The sequence below is a fragment of the Triticum aestivum genome, chromosome 3A, assembly GCF_018294505.1.
Source record: "Triticum aestivum cultivar Chinese Spring chromosome 3A, IWGSC CS RefSeq v2.1, whole genome shotgun sequence".
Lineage (NCBI taxonomy): Eukaryota > Viridiplantae > Streptophyta > Magnoliopsida > Poales > Poaceae > Triticum > Triticum aestivum.
Window position 1 is genome coordinate 619,951,727 of NC_057800.1, and position 17,719 is coordinate 619,969,445.

The 17,719-nt window shown below is 46.9% G+C and overlaps 1 protein-coding gene across 1 annotated transcript; it reads left to right on the top strand.

The window, feature by feature from the left end:
- The first annotated feature begins 6,992 nt into the window (after window positions 1-6,992).
- LOC123062640 (cell division control protein 6 homolog) lies at window positions 6,993-11,315 on the top strand. The gene is made up of 17 exons (XM_044486240.1): window positions 6,993-7,300; window positions 7,390-7,489; window positions 7,575-7,798; window positions 7,887-7,961; window positions 8,041-8,147; window positions 8,237-8,343; window positions 8,466-8,525; window positions 8,660-8,733; window positions 8,834-8,884; window positions 9,282-9,331; window positions 9,500-9,560; window positions 10,021-10,110; window positions 10,203-10,268; window positions 10,366-10,461; window positions 10,558-10,647; window positions 10,732-10,849; window positions 10,954-11,315. The coding sequence occupies exons 1-16, from the start codon at window positions 7,097-7,099 to the stop codon at window positions 10,774-10,776; spliced, it is 1,500 nt and encodes a 499-aa protein (XP_044342175.1). The 5' UTR covers window positions 6,993-7,096; the 3' UTR covers window positions 10,777-10,849; window positions 10,954-11,315.
- Window positions 11,316-17,719: the final 6,404 nt, after the last annotated feature.

Here is a 17,719-nt window from a genome sequence, read left to right on the forward strand (position 1 = left end):
AGGGACACCAAACACACATTTCTCCGGGTTCAGCTTCAAGTTGATCTTGCACAGATTAGCAAAGGTTTCTTCCAAATCCTGGATAAGGGTTGATCTATCCTTGGTCTTGACCACAATATCATCCATGTAAGCTTCAATGTTCCTGTGCAGTTGGGACTCAAAGCCAATCTGGACTGCCCTCGCAAAAGTGGATCCGGCGCTCTTCAATCCGAAAGGCATCCGTACGAAGCAGTATGTGCCATAGGGGGTGATGAATGCCGTCTTCTCTTCGTTCTCCTTAGACATAAAGATCTGATCATATCCAGAATATGCATCTAGAAAAGAAAGCAGGTCACACCTAGAGGTAGAATCCACAGTCTGGTCGATGCGCGGCAAGGGAAATGGGTCCTTCGGGCATGCCTTGTTCAGATCCATGAAATCTATGCAAAGCCTCCATTTCCCGTTAGCCTTGCACACCACCACAGGATTTTCTAACCATGTTGGATGTAGTACTCCTCTGACCAGACCAACTGCCTCAAGTTTCTTGATTTCGTCAGCAATGAACTGCTGCCGCTCCGAAGCTTGCTTTCGGACCTTCTGCTTGACGGGTCGGGCATGTGGGTAGACAGTAAGGTGGTGCTCGATTACCTCCCTGGGAACACCAGGGATGTCAGATGGTTGCCATGCAAACACATCGACATACGCCCGCGGGAAGGCAATGAGCACGCTTTCCTATTTGTCGTCAAGGGTGTCACTGATAGTAAAGGTACCATCAGCGCCAGCCAGCCCTGCTGAGACCTTCTTCATAGCAGGCGCACTAGCTTTGGATCTCTTGCTATTGGAACTCTTCGGCAAGTCATCAACAGGTGCAACGCACTCCGAAGAGGTGCGCTTCCCAGATTCCTCACTAGGGCCCTTGTTAGCTTTCTTCTTTCTCTTGTTTTCCTTGGTGGGAAGATAGGCTTCTGTGGCCTCTGCCGCGACTACTTCCCGGTACATCTTGTCCACACAAATGACCACATCCTCCTCGTCCGATGGAATGGAAATGACGCCAATTGGCCCTGGCATCTTCAAGGTGTTGTAAGCATAGTGAGATGCCTCCATGAATTTGGCCAGGGCTGGACGACCAGGTATTCCGTTGTATGGCAGGGGGAGGTCAACCACATCGAATACGACCTTCTTAGTTCAGTATTCAACTCCCCCCAACGTCATCGGCAGCGTGATCTTCCCCTTTGGACGACTCCTGTTGGGGTTGATCCCTTGAAACATGCCAGTAACTTCGAGCTCTTCCTCTGCAATCTGAAGTTTGTTGATGACCTTTGGAGAGATCATATTCAACCCGACCCCGCCGTCAACCAACATCTTCGTGACCTTGAGCTTACACATCATTGGTGAGACCAACAACGGCAAGCACCCTACCGCAGTGGTGCAGTCGGGGTGATCCTCTTTGTCAAAGATGATGGGCGTGCGGGACCACTTGAGTGGCTTCCGAGAATTTGTCGTTGGCTCCACGACATTGACTGCACACGCCCACTGTTTAAGTTGGCGGTGAGAGGAGTGCAAAGATGCACCCCCATCAATGCACATGGCGTCAGTGGCTTTCTGGAACTCCTGCTCACTAGTTTCCTCCTCATCCCCTCCATCACTCTCATCATTGCAATCCTCCTTCTTATGGCCTCTCGCATGTTTCCCTTGATCCCGAGGAGCCTTGCCGAGGCGGCTTGCTCCGCCGCCTCGGCCCTTCCCGCCAGCGCCTCCTTGACCTTTTTCCTTATCACACTTCTCATATTCAGACCTCTGCTTCTTGACGAGCTGCTCAACCTGATGACACTCCTGGAGATCGTGGCCCTTGGTCTGATGGATCTTGCAGTACGACCCATCACCTTTCCCGGCCTTCTCGGTAGCCACGGCTTCCCGGCAGTCAGCGCACACAGCAACTTCCTTGCCGGGAACCTCGGTCTTGGACTTCTTGTCGGTACTAGGTGTGCCCGATCCTTCAACAGTCATCACTGCCTTATCCTTGCGCCTCTTATTGCGCTTCTTGTTCTTCTTCTTCTGACTGGTGGCCTCGTCATCATCCTCTGAGTCAACGTCGGCACCATCCTCTTCCCCGGGGAGTCGCCTCCCCTCCTCTACTCGGGCACACTTACCCACTAGAGTGTAAAGCTCCTTCACAGTCTTGGGCAATCGAACATTTGTCTTGGAACATATCCGCCGATTGCGCACGTTGGACTAGAACGCAACTATCACAGCCGTCGAGTGGATGTTTGGGATGTTTCTCTGTCAAACCTCTGCATGTACTTCCGCATAGTCTCTCCTTCCTTCTGTGGGAGGAGCTGCAAGTCACTGCGCTGCCCTGGTTCTTGATGGCCACCTGTGAGGGTGCCAATGAACTCATGACATAGGTCAGCCCAGGTCAAAATGGAGTTCTCCGACAGGTGCATTAGCCAAGACCTCACATTTGGCTTGAGTGCCAAAGGGAAATAATTGGCGAACACCTTCTTGTCTCTTCCCACAGCAACTTGAACAGTGATGGTGTAGATGCTCAAGAACTCTGTCAGGTTCAGTCTCCCATCATACTTCTCTCGTATTTCTGGCTTGAACGTGCGAGAGGACGGCCAACGGACTTGCCGCAACTCACGGGTGAAGGCGGGACACCCAACCTCGAAGGGCAGGCACCCACCTTCACCGAGTACGGGCTCGTCGACGTTGGGACCGTCGCGCCAATTGGACTGGCGGTGGGTATCGTGGTGTCGTGCGATGGTGACGCGCGCGCCTCCTCGTTGCCCGTCCTCCAGGCCTCGCGCGTTGGCCTTGACGCGCTCGAGGGTCGGACGAAGCCATTGAGATGTCGTCGTGTTCTTGATTGCGTGTCTCCGGTCGTGGCCCCTGCGCAGGCTGCCGCGGAGGGGACTGCACCGTGGGGGTGGCCCCTTCGGCATGGCCAACAGCGTGGGCTATTGTCATCGCCCGGGGAGACCGTGGCGGGCCAGCTCGCTGCGATCCTCCCGCCTCGGCGAAACCAATCAGGCTTTGAATGGTGGTTCTCCACTCATCCATCTGATCGGCTGCGGTGGAAATGTCAACAGTAGCTGAGCCCGTGCCATGGTCTCCGAAGTTGTGCTTATTTGGCATGAATGATGATGTAGATCGTAACATCGCCTGACTCCTGATGGTGCTGGTAGTGGCCGCGCCGTGTTCTCGTCGCCGTGAGCCAGTCGCCAGGATAGCGTGGTGACGAGGTGGAGGCGCTGGAGGACCAGCGGCTTCGTTGGGCACAATGGCCGGGTCAGCTTGCTCCGAGGGTGGTGCATGCCCTGCGATCGCGCCCGTAGTGGGAGCGGACGGAGAGTTGCGATTCGACACAGAGCGAGTGCCGCCGCGGTGGCTGTGCCCTTCGGCTGGGTGGAGGGGTGCAGACGGAATGATCTCTCCACCCGTACCTCATGGAGCGTCGCCGCTGGGGTGCAGTTGATGCTATCCTTCTCTAATGTCTCTGGCTCCCGTTTCGGCCACAGGGAAGGTGGTGACAGCGCCACCTGCGCCGACCACGTCCCCCGCGGCGTCCACATCTCGTGCGTTCCCGTAGCCCCCGCGGCGTCGGCGGCCGCGTGCGACGGGGCCTTCAAGGTGGATGGATGGGCTTCGACACTGGACTTCTTATTGGGCACCATGGGCGATGGAGCCGTCGATGAAGAAAATGACGATGAAGATGACGCGCTGCGTACGCTTCTCGGGTTCGCGCAAGTGCTTCCCCCTACATGGCGCACCAAAGATGTCGTGGGAAACCACAACCACCTATGGGTCCATGAGCCCCTTTGTGGTCCGGCAGGGGGTGAGCACGTTGCACAAAGAGCGAAGAACGTCGCGCAGCACGACAGAGATCACATGGGCAGTTTTTACCCAGGTTCGGGCCGCTGTGAGGCGTAAAACCCTACTCCTGCTTTGGTGGATTGATGGTGGATAGCGGTGGAAACGCAGTGGTCTGGCCCGGCAGGGTTGCCTTGGGTCGAGGGCAGCTATGCGCGTATGAGTGTACAGGGGTCTGAATCCTTTCTATGGTTGCCACATGCCTCCTTTTATAGATCAAGGGGTCACCACAATGGCAAATGAGTCATTGTGCCCTGGTTAGATAGCGAACAGTGCTATCATACCTAACTCTGCAGACAGGGCAGAGCACATTAAATGCGTCGCTTAGTGTCACATCATGGAATGCCCGGCAAGCCTTGTTGGGCTGTTCTGCCACCTTCTTGTCTATCTGCTTGACACGTCGCTGGACGGGTGTCATTTGGAGGTGATTTCCATACGAAGTGGCTGCCATGTGGCAAAAAACAGCCACTTAGTCACTTGGGGGCTTGACACCACACCGATCGATGACTTGCGTCGCCGCGAGGTGGAGCGGTGGATCCTTGACGGGGTATTTTACCTTCGTTGTGCCCGGCAGGCCTGCCGAGACGGTCTTGATACTTACTCTTGGAGCCACCTCGACCTCGCCAGGCTCGCCTGCCCGGCAAGGGAGGTTTTCCCTTAGTGGTTTCTTGCTCGTTTGGCTTGACTTGGTCTTCTTGATCTGCCTTCTAATTTCTCAAAGAGCTGATCTCTTCAGCTTGGCCTTGTCTTGGATGGTGCAACCTTGCTCCTTTTGGCCCTGTGCATGGTCTGGGCAATAGACCCAGGGTTCGTTGCACCGACAGCCATCGATCATTGTTGTTGTTGTCGGTTGTCGTCACCGTCATCGTCCCCTGCGTTTCTCGCCAGCTTCGTGCATGCAGCAGTGTGTGCCTGCGGGTGCAGCTCCCCATGGCGACGGTCGCAGCTCTAGTGGCCCTGGTCGTATCACGCCGCCGCCGAGCTCGCAAAAGAATGTACTCACCCTCCGATTGCCGGTTACAGCAAAAAATTTCGCCGGTCATAGCAAAAAGGGTCCGATGTAGCAACTTTTTTCGGCGTCGATGTTTCAACCCGTGGCTAGTCCCGTCATCACCGGCCGTTGCTTTGCCCCCATGCGAGGTGGCAGCACTCTAGTGGTCGCCCTACGCAGCAATTTGCGCTGCATGGTCCCAGGAAAATGGGGTGCCGTTGCCGATTCGTCGTAAGCCGGGTTGTAGCTAGTTGCAGTGTTAACTCCCCGAGATGGCTGGTTCCAGCATTTCCACGGCACAGTTCCAACACCGGAGATGGTTGGTTCCAGCATTTCCATAGTATGGTTCCAGCACGGGGAGCGTTGGTTCCGGCATCGGAGATGGTTGGTTCCAGCATAGGCGTGCGCCGGTTGCAGCCCCCCTGCGTGTTGGTTCCAGCATGACTATCATTGGTTTGTAGCTCCCGGACTTTTAGCTCATCCGTCCGTCGGTTGTAGCTCCCGACGTGGCTGGATGTAGCTCCTCCGTTTGTCGGCCACAACTCCTGCGTGGCCGATAGTAGCTACATCGGCAAGAGGGTGTGTCGGAGAGTAGGAAGGGGAGGGAGAAAGAAGTAGCATAGGGGAGCCTGGCGGTGGTGAGGCTCACCAGAGCTAAAGATGCGGCGACCCACGCGAGGCAGGCGGACGAGTTCTGGAGGGCAAAAAAGAGAAAGGGAGACGAGGAAAATCTATGGAGATGGGGATTGTGTGGATGAGCGGTGTTGCGGCCTGCAGATAAGGACCGGTGCACGTAGGACCATGAATGCGTGGGCAAAGCGCGAAGAGAAGTGGTGCGAGTGCGCAAGAGAGTGATCGCGGACCAGCCAGAAGCTCGGCCAGCCGTCCGATTTTAAACGTTTCCCAAAAACTTCACACACCTAAAAAAACGATTTAGCTCATTGCCCCCGTTTTCTTCATCAAACTAAAAAAAATCAATACAGTGCTCATAGGCAAAGAATAGGGCTGAAAAAAAAGCTCGAAGCTCGTGAGCTAAACGAGTAGCTCGTGACTCGGTTCGAATCGACTCGAACTCGAAGAATAACGAGTCGAGCCAAGCTTTAGTGTAAGATCGTTTATAGACCAAGTTAAACGAGCCAATCTCACGAGTACTTGTGTAACTCGTTAGGCTCGGTACAAAAGACCAGCCACTCCCAATACAAAAAAAGATCAGCCACTCAGCACCCTATGTTCTAGGCGCACAACACAAGGCCTAGCCGTTGAAGGCCCAACCGCCTAGGAGACTCATGCGTTACAAAAAAATTACTATTGTTAGTGATATATATGTTTAATATATACATAATTATTTTTATAATATTTGAGGGTTTTATGTTTATATCTTTAACGAGCTTAACAAGCTAAACGAGCCAGCTCGCGAGTTATACGAGTCAGCCAATCTTGAATTTGAGCTCATTATAATAACGAGTCGAGTCGAGCTAGCTCGTTAACGAAACGAGTTCTAGTGAGTCGAGCCGAGCTAGCTCGACTCGGCTCGAATTCCAGCCCTAGCAAAGAAGAAAAATTATAATACACATAGTCCATTCTATATTTGCATGTGAGAGTTTAGATTTAAATTTTCTAGAGACCCGGGAGCACAAAACTTCCAGGTTTGTGTCGCCAGTACGCTGTTACGTACTCCCTTCGTCCGGAAATACTCGTCGAAGGAATGGATGTATCTAGATGTATTTTAGTTCTAGATACATTCATTTTTATGCATTTCTTCGACAAGTATTTCCGGACGGAGGGAGTACTACATTCGGAAAATGACGGTAGGCGTCGGTGTGAAACGACGCATCCAACGCTGCTTCGCTGCGTCTGATCGAAGTAGTTTCTCAAAAGACCAAAAGAAGATGTAAAACGATTTTGATCGAAAAAAAGAAGTAAAAACGACTCCACTCAGTCGACACTGTACCAATTTTCCTTCTAAATGAAACCCGCATATTTTTCCATTTCTGAAGAGTCATTACCTCGCCCCCATTCGCCAAAATTAGAAACTACCGCAGCCCGCCAGCGCGCGTTCTAATCTGGCGCTGCCGTCCCTTCCCGCGCGAAGTCCAAAACCAGTTGGCGCGCTCACGCGCCCCCTCCCGCCGCGGGAGGCGCCCTTTTCTTCCCACCCTCCTCCCTCCCCTCTCAACCGCGCCCAGTTCCTCCCCAACTCCCTCCAAATTCTCCCTCCACCGCCAAATCCAGTCGCCAATTCCCGACTCTCTCCCGATGCCGACGCTCCGCAGCGCCACGCTGAGCCCTGCCCCGGCGGCCACCCCGTCCCCGACGGCCACCACCCCCTCCCCGGCGGCCGCCGGCACCACCCCGAGCAGCGCGGCCAAGCGCCGCATGACCGCTCGCCGCGCCGCCGATTCGCCCGATTCGCCCCATTTCACCTCCCCCCACAAGTCCCCGCTCGCCGGCACCGGCAATGTAAGTTCTCCGCCCCCCTGCCCCGCGCGGATCCGCTTCATTTCATTTCACATCTCCTGACAATGTGCACCAACTGCTCGGCCTTGCAGTTCGGCGCCCCGAAGATGCTCTCGGCGTCGCCCAAGTCCTCCCGGAAGCGCCTCTACGGCGACCTCGTCCCGGCGGAGAGACCCAAGTGGAACCCAAGAGGCAAGTTTTCTAAGATCTCACTCCAGCCATCCGCTGCCTTTCCTTGTTTGGTTCTGACGGCCAAAAATTTCACTGTGCCCCGCAGATCCGGCGCAGATGCAGGCGGTCAAGGAGGCGCTGCACGTGGCCACGACGCCCTCGTGCGGCCTGGTTTGCAGGGACGATGAGCAAAGGCGCGTGTTCGAATTCTGCAAGGCGTGTGTCCAGCAGGAGAGGGCGGGGAGCCTCTACGTGTGCGGGTGCCCCGGTACAGGGAAGACACTGTCGATCAGCAAGGTCAAGCAGAGCGTGTCGCGATGGGCTGATGAGGTACATTACAGGATTTCAGCATGTGAGCAAATTTCTCTGTTTCAAAAGGAAACTTTGTCAAATTGTGTGTCATTTGTCTCGCGCGTAGATGGGAATGGAGACGCCTGATGATTTGTCAATCAATTGCACGAACCTTGGAAACACATCTGACATTTTTGGCAAGGTACGCATTGTTGCTAAATTATGGGCTCAAATCTTCTTATTGCCCCGATCATGCAGTACTAATAGGGATTTTGATGCAGATACTTGAAAAATTCCAGGTTCGGAAAAAGGCAAGTGGCAAATTGTCACCACTTCAGCAACTGCAGCGTATGTTTTCTCACAAAGAATCTGCTCCAAGGAGGATGCTGTAAGAACTATCTGCACCCTGCTTGTACGATGATGGCTTTTCTTGCCATTTTGATCATGCTATCTGAACTGTATGTCACCGCTTGCCAGATTGGTCGTTGTGGATGAGATGGACTACTTGATAACAAGAGACCGCGCTGTGCTACATGACCTTTTCATGCTTACCACCCACCAGTTCTCGAGATGCATACTGATAGGTTAGTTTTCTGTGATACTCACACCTACATTGTACACTTTTAACTCTTGAAAAGAAAAGGAAAACAATCTTACTCAGCATTTTGTACTGTTTTGCTAACTGATCGTTGATTATCTTTTTCAGGAATTGCAAATGCAATAGACCTAGCAGATCGGTTTCTTCCAAAGCTTGAATCCTTAAATTGTAAACATTCTTACTATATATGCTGTAGTGAAAATTGAATGGCTCCTTCAATTTACTTGCTAATGTGTTTGTTGTTATGTCTGCTAACATGAAGGAAACTAATATTTCTTTGGCATGATGACACTAATTTACAGGCAAGCCACTTGTTATAACTTTCCGAGCCTATTCCAAGGATCAAATATCCAACATAATTAATCATAGGTTAAAGGTATTTTCCCACATGACTAATTCAAGCTTACAGGTGTTCCATAAATTGTCAACTTAAACTGTTTTGCTGTATGTAACTTTCTATGTTGTTAATTATGCAGGTTCTTGAGTATGATGTCTTTGAGCCAATGGCGATAGAATTTTGTGCTAGGGTAAGTCCAGTTATCCTTAATCAGGCAGTACTTTTTGTGAGGAAGTATACATTTTGTTTAGGGCAACACCAGGATATGGCTTAGAGTATCCATATCACTAGATGCTAACCAAACACTAAAGGTAGGCGAAATTACCTAGCACCAATGCTAAATGATGTGATGGTAGGTGCTAAGAAAAAAAACTAGCAAATAAATTACTTGTGTGGTTATGTATAACATGTTTTTGCTTTAACTAGCAAAATCGGAAGTATTTGTGCCTATAAGTGTTGCTAAGGGATATGGTAAAGTGATACTAAATGGGGTTTAGGAAATCTGGTGTGAGGGTGCTAGGGATGCTGATGCTCTGATGGTAATATGTACATTCTGAGTTTTTAACTTTGCTTTATTCTTTTATCAGAAAGTAGCTGCAGCCACTGGAGACATGAGAAAAGCTCTTGGTGTTTGCAGGTAATTTATTTCTTGTGGAGATCACTATCATATTACCTTGCAATCTGCCACCTTTATTATTAAAGCTGATGAAAATATAAAGCATATCTATTGTTGAAAGAGTTCTGGATGGGGTTGGTGCTTATGTATGGCTTATTGAAATGTAGTTTGTCCTTTTATCTGTTCCAGGAGTGCTGTGGAAATATTTGAATCAGGACTACAAGATTCTTCTGATAAAGGAGCTGGAGTTGTAAGTTTCTTGGTTTCTCATGTTTATTTTCGCCAGGAATGTTTAAATTTGAATAAAGTGGTCTCTACACCAAGCCACACCTCTGTAGCTCATATAAACAATGATCTGATTTTTGCCATTAGTTCATCTGTCGGGTCACATTCTACATTTCAGTTATGTTGAAATGAATGCGGTCTGCCTATGTCAGTTGTGACCAATTGGACTGCTTGGATCTTGAGTGTTGCTTCATTCTGTCTATCCTCCCAATTCCCAAATGACCAACTGATATTCGAACAACATCCACTACTAGGCTTGAATGTATCTTGGCATGCTATTGCTGTGTTCTAAATCCTCAGTGCACTAAATTATCCGATTTAATCATTCTTGCCAAAAAAAACAACTTTCCTTTTAGAAGATAGTGATATCTCTTCTTAGACCCCACATTCCAATGTTATGTGCAATCTAACATAAATTCTACCAGGTGACATTTGACCATATGGACATTGCCTTGTCGAAGGTTTTCAGGCCAGCAGTAGTAAATAACATACTGTGCCTTCCCCAACACCAACAGGTAAAGACTAATTCATAATCTCATCTTATAATTAAGCTATTTTGCTTCATTTCTGAAATCTCATTCTCACTCATGCCATCTTGGTTGGACAGATGGTGCTGTGTGCACTGGCAAATACCTTTCAACATTCCAGGAAAAAGGCTACTACTCTAGGAGAGGTAATATTTACTTGATAGCATTCTGAATGAACACACTTGGTCTTCACATCCTGTATAATTATGACGTTCTAAGTTGCCTATGGATGCCTTGTTACAGCTCAACAAATCATACATAGAAATTTGTAGATCGACCCAAGTTCCAGCAGTTGGGATGCTTGAATTTTCTAACATGTGCATGATTTTGAGCGATCAGGTATGCAAACACCCATGGTTCTTTATTATGTATCATCAATACTAGAAGAAAAAGAAACCAAAATTATCTGAGTGTTTGATGGAGTTTGCATTGCAGGGATACTTGAAATTAGGGCAATCCAAAGAAGATAAGCTTAGAAGAGTAATGCTTCAGATTGACATTTCAGATATTACTTTTGCATTTAAGGTGCGGAAAGATGGTCTTCTGTAACTACACCAATATGTCAGCTGCTTTATTTCAGGTGTACTTACTGTTTCTTTCATGGTGCAGGGTAGCCGATTCTTTGAGAAGTGCCTTGAGCAACCAAAATTTTAGTGAGAGCACCATGCTTCCTAGATTTTCTTTAAGAAGTGCAAACGAGTCAAACTAAGAAGCTCAAAAGGCTCAGGTGCATTTCAAACTTTGCTATTCCTCCTGCATTAAACAAGCTGCAGTATGCTGCTCCCCGTTCTATAGATTCCTTACAATTCAGTCTTTATTTTGTTGAATCAGGTGCTCTCATTCATTGTATCATATCAAGCTTTTTCAGTCAGTCGTCTGCTGGTTACCAGGGTTGATTTATGGAGGAACTCTTTCTTACTGCCGAAAGTGTACATCCTAGAGTTATTAGTTGTCATACAGTTCCTCCAAAAGATAGTTGAATTTACTTGGTTTTCATTTTTGTTTTATCTGTAGCAATTGGTCATGTAGTTAGCCATTGATGTACCAATAATTTATTTTAGCTGAGCAGTAATGCAGAGCTGGGACAATTTTTTATTCAAGTTGCCAGAGAAATTGTACATCAGTGATAACTTTACTCAGGTGGCTTGCTTTCCCCTGTGAGATAAACATAATTTTGCTGAGGAATACCTTTACATCTCGTTTGTCTCAAGCATTGAAGTCAGTTAATTCACTTGGACTCCAAATCCAATTTGCAGATTACTTTGTGCATAGATGAGCAACTTCATGGCATACTATCCCCTTCCAACTAAATTTCTTTGGTCAAAACATGGAAATTTCTAATCCAACTTTCCAGAGAAACTTATGCAAAAAAGAAGCATTAACTGAAACCATGCTTCTATACATAGAATTAGTTGTGAAGACACCAATGCGTGTGTTAATGAATCTCCAGTTGCAAAGTATCTCCCTGCAATGAACATTATCCAAAACATTCCTTAATGGCAGCAACAAAAGCATTTTTATTAAAATAAAAAAAATCACACATAATCACTTAATCCTTGAATGCATCATTTCTTAATGATTTCATTTGTAGGATAGATTCATTAGATTGACACACCCCATAAAAAGTCTCAAGCTTCCATATCCAACTAGCTAGCAAAGCCTTGATCATAATATTCAAATTTACAACCCCAAGACCACCCTGTTCTTTAGGTTGGCAATTTTCTGTTGATCTTCCTGCCAAAGAAGCTTGGCTCTAGAAAATCAATTCTTTTATAGGCTCAACATGTAATATATAGAAAGGCATAATGTTTAAGGCATGTTAGAGAGATCAGACCGAATGACGATTAATCTCACTCCTATATAAAGCACTTTCTGCCGCTAGCATCCAAATATATTCTCAATTTTATTTTCTACATGTTTCTTTTTAGATTCATCTATAGTAGCACCAAGATAATTCATTAGTAATTTCCTCGTGGACATGTAAAAATTCTGGTATATTCAGAAGGCTTTAGAATTTCCAAAAAGATACAACTCATTCTTACAGAAGTTGATTTTAAGTCCAGACATTTGCTGAAAGGTACGCCATATGAACTTTAAGTTAGGAGTACCTCTAAAATCATATTGCGATAAAAATACGGTGTCATCAACATATTGTAGCAGACAACACCTTCCATTTCTTCTCTAGATGGGCCCTAAATTATCCAGTCCTTCTTACATTATACAAAAGTATAGCCAAACAATATGGGTGTTTTTGCAGTGAAATACAAGTTAGTAGAGGGGGGGGGGGGGGGTGATTGTCAACTCATCATTGATCAGTGGCGTGCTTCGGTGCTAGCAATAGTCACACTTTGACAATTATAAACGCAGGCGTACAAGTACTCGAGATTCTCAGACAATGATGTTTTTAACCGGATTCAACTACAATTCCCAAATTGAGCAAGGTGTAATCCCATCGAGGAGTGGACCAAGAGTACATCTCTGATACTCAACCACGTGTCATCGACCAACACTCAATACGATGCAAGTTCTCCTCGAGACATTTCCTCTCTAAGCCCCTAGCTTGGAAGGAAATTCACTTTGCCCAAGTTGCCAAAAGTGGATTGTCTCAAAGGAACCTAGGCCACACCTTTAGTGAGAGTACTTTGCTACCAAAAGAGAGAATGTTATAGTTGATTCATGAGTGCCCTTTATAGGCTCACTGCCTTGTACACAGGACCACCATATTTTGTGGGGAGGGAAAGACAAGGGCAAGAATGTCTAATCTAGAAAAGCCAAAATTGGCCCTAAACATAAAAGAAAAACAAGTCTATTACATTATTCTTTGGTCCATGAGGCAATCTCATTATCTCAACCTCTTACAAGTAGTGAAAAAGGTTTAGTTGCGTAATTTGTAACAATCCAACCATGTCCACCTATCATTATTTCCATAATCCAACCCCCACTTATTGTGAAATCCACTTACCAATAACATCTTGTAGACAAAGGACCACTTATTTTTTCTTGTTTTTGACTTTTCAGAAAATCAGTACCAAACGAAGTCCAAACACGATGAAACTTTATGGTGATTTTTTCTAGACCAGAAGGGACCTTAGAATGTTCGGGAGGAGGTTAGAAGATATACAGGAGAGTCACGATCTCACACGGCACCCCCCAGTGGGGAGCGCCACCTGAGCTCATGGGTCCCACGCAACTCCATTTGAGCTAATTCCAGCACTATAAATTCCCATAAATCCCCAAACCAACAGAGAGCCACCCGAAATAACTTTTCCGTCGTCGCAAGCTTCCGTTCTTCCGAGATCCCATCTGGAGGCCTTTTTTGGTACTCCGTCAAAGGGGGAATCGATCACAGATCTGCTTCTACATCAACCTTGTTGCCCTACAGATGATGTGTGAGTAGTTCACCACAGACCTACGGGTCCATAGCGAGTAGCTAGATGGATTTTCTCTCTCTTTGATCTTCAATACAATGTTCTCCTTGATCTCCTTGGAGTTCTGTCCGATGTAATCTTCTTTTGTGGTGTGTTTGTTGGGATCCGATGAATTGTGGGTTTATGATCAGATTATTCATTGAAAGTAATTTAGTCTTTTCTGAACTTTATTATGCATGATTATTGTAACTTTGTATTTCTCTCCGATCTATCCGTTTGGTTTGCCCAACTAGATTGATTTATCTTCGGTGGGAGAGGTGCTTTGTAATGGGTTCAATCTTGCGGTGTCCTCACCCAGTGACAGAAGGTGTAGCAAGGCATGTATTTGTATTGTTGCCATTAAGGGTAAAACAACGGGGTTTAATCATATTGCTTGAGTTTATTCTTACATCATGTTATCTTGCTTAAAGTGTTACTCTGTTTGTCATGAACTTAATAACATAGATGCATGCTGGATAGCGGTCGATTGTTGGAGTAATAGTAGTAGATGCATAATCATTTCGGTCTACTTGTCACGGACGTGATGCCTATATATATGATCATTGCCATAAATAACGTCATAACTATGCGCTGTTATATCAATTGCCCAATAGTAATTTGTCTACCCACCGTATGCTTTGTTTCGAGAGAGAAGCCTCTAGTGAAAACTATAGCCCTCGGGTCTACTTTTATCATATTACTAAAACCAGAAATACCTTGATGCAATTTTACTCTTTTTATTTTACTTTTCAATTTATCTATCTATCACTACCATATTTAATCCTTGCAAGTAACGAGTTCAAGTGGATTGACAACCCTCTTACCCGCGTTGAGTGCAAGTATTTGCTCTTGTGTGTGCACGTGTTGATTACTAGATTTGCTTGGTTCTCCTATTGGTTCGATAACCTTGGTTCTCACTGAAGGAAATATTGAACACTACTGTACTGCTTCACCCTTCCTCTTCGAGGAAAATCCCAACGCAGCTCACAAGTAGTAGACACGAGAAATTAATTTTCCGACCACTGCATTTAATCTATTCACCAACATCTTAGTTATGATTTCAAAACTGACATTAAGAAGGAAAATCGACCTAAATATTTGCATTTACTTAACATCCTTAGGAACAAGGTTACTAAGTCATAGTTCAATCTAGAAATTTCTGAAGTCCCATTGTGGAAATCAGCCAACAAGGACTTCAAAATCCATTTAACATGCTCCTTTTTTTAATGAAATCCATCATTGGCCCCATCTCGGCCTAGTTGATTATTATACTCCATTTGAAATAGTACCCCATCCAGTTCTTATAGTGAAATGCTTAAATAATTGAGCAACATCCTCCTTCAAGGGATTCCTCCATACACAACAATATTACTATGCTCAGGATGACCAATTTGTGTGTGTGTGTATAAAATCTAGTAATGTAATCAATAACTGACGGTGTCCCAGACTAGGGGGTACCAACATAGTTGGCCCATAATCGTCGGATGGTCCCATAGGCCCTTATTTTCATATGCCAAGACTCCAAAAGCTACACGCCTGGACGAGATCAAGACTGTATCTACCAAAGACTTGGTGTATACTCCAAGACATCTCCTACCGCCTCCATGAGTCCCCCTCGATACTAACCATGTTATCCTAGATGCCCTACCTAGCGTGTGTACAAGCCAAAGGATTTAGCCCATAGAGAGGATCTCAACACATTCATCTAGCCCTAGAGTTAGTTCTCTCCTTATGATCTCAAGGTAGATCAAGCTTGTACTCGATACATCATCATCAATACAATCAAAGCAGGACGTAGGGTATTACCTCTTATAGAGGGCCCAAACCTGGGTAAACACTATCTCCCTCGTCCCTGTTACTATCAATCTGAGATCCACAGCTCGGGACCCCCTATCCCGAGGTCTGTCGGTTTTACCACCGACATTGGTGCTTTCATTGAGAGTTCCGCCGTGAGATCAATGATCAGATCGATGGCTCATCCGCAGGTCAACTGGGGCGCCGACCACGGGGACATCTTTGTTCCCGACCAACTTTTTGTGTTCGGCAACATGGTCTTTTGCGCCAACTCGACGGGCCATATGGCCCCCATCGAGAATTACGCTCTGAATCAGGTCGTGACTTTCAAAGGATTGGAATACACCATAGATTCCCACAGTGAGCTCATGCTTTTAGGATGATCACCAGGTCGGATCGAGGGTTTATCGAACATCGGAGGATTGACCCCAGAACTGATCTCCCTCAAGGACATCGGCCCAGGCCTTTGGGCACCACAAGATCACGTGGAGGAATCAATCACACCGCCTCTAGTGACCTCGTCTCGGCGTTGGTCCGGACCCGTCTTCGGATACTACATCGGGTCTAGAACCGACTCTAGTACCAGATCCGGAATCAACTCCGGCCCCTCGCAGGGCTGAGAATGTGTCAAGCAACTCACCAATCATACTTCAAGTTGACCCGGCCTATAGCCAGGCCATGAATCCCAAGGAATTATCTCACCTAAATGAGATGCTTGATCGCATCCAGAGCTTATCAATCTCGGACGGTCAGACCTTGGTTTATGACAAGATCAGACTTAAAGCCGATGACCGCAGAAATTTATGTCCCACACACCACCCACCTACTTGCCATGATCGATGATTTAACCGACATGCTAGACTATGAGGAGGCTACCGACAAGGATGAAGATGTCGACGACCCTCCAGAAACCACTACGCCGCGCCGCTGGCCAAAACCGGCAAGTGGCTCGCAACGTCTACTTACAATGTATATATGGTCGATACTCCCAAAAACCCATCAAGACGTCGGCAAAGGCGCGTGAGAGGTACCAACGGGGACCCCAGCGGGCACAATGCCACTACCACCAACAATGACATGGCAGCAGACGAGGCTGACAATCTAGGAGAGGATATTCAAGCCTCTTCAAAGTAGCAATAGAGTCCCGTGATACGTCTCCAACGTATCTATAATTTTTGATTGTTCCAGCCGTTATATTATCATTCTTGGACATTTTACAATCATTTTATAGCAACTTTATACCATTTTTTGGGACTAACCTATTGACATAGTGCCCGGTGCCAGTTGCTATTTTTTGCTTGTTTCTTGCTTTGTAGAATATCAGTACAAATGGAGTCCAAATGCAGCGAAACTTTTTGGAGATTTTTTCTGGACTAGAAGACACCAAGTGGGCCAAAGAAGTACCAGAGGGGAGGCCTGTGGGGAGCAGAACCCACCAGGGTGTGCACAGGAGTCCAGGCGCGCCCAGGGGTTTGTGCCCCCCATGGAGCCCCCCGCACCGCCTCTTCTCCCTATAAATTCCCAAATATTTCAGAAACCTCGGGGGAGTCGATGAAACACAATTCCAGCCGCTGCAAATTCTAGAACCATGAGATCCAATCTAACACCATCACGGAGGGGTTCATCATCCTCATTGGTGCCTGTCCGATGATGCGTGAGTAGTCCACCATAGACCTGCGGGTCCGTAGGCACTAGCTAGATGGCTTCCTCTCTTTTGATTCTCAATACAATGGTCTCTTGGAGACCTATTTGATGTAACTCTTTTTGCGGTGTGTTTGTTGGGATCCGATGAACTTTGAGTTTATGATCAGATCTATATCCATGAATATCATTTGAGTTTTCTTTGATCTCTTATATGCATGATTATTTATAGCCTCGTATTTCTTCTTTGAATCTTTGGTTTAGTTAGGCCAATTAGATCAATTTTTCTTGCCATGGGAAGAGGTGCTTTGTGATGGGTTCGATCTTGCGGTGTTCTTTCCCAGTGACAGAAGGGGCAGCAAGACACACATGTATCATTGCTATTAAGTGTAAGTGCATCTAGTGCCACCCCTAGTTGGTTTTGGAGTATTGACGACAAACCTGGTTGAGGGACTAATGTGTTTGTGAGAATTGAAGGATAACACAGGTAGAAGTCCCTCATTGATTCGGTTTACCTACCGGAGATGACCCCTAAAAATGTATGAAGACATTGAAGACAAAGGTGGTATGTAAAGGTATTCACATTGAAGACTATGACAAGAGAAGACATTTTGTGAAGACTATGGAGCGCGAAGACTTAGTTGTTTCGTTGTTTCGTTTTCTTTTTTGTTGAGTCATAGGAACCACCGTACTGTTAAGTGGGGTCCAAGTGAACCAGTCAGAATGACTGAAGTGATGCTTAACCAAAATCCTAT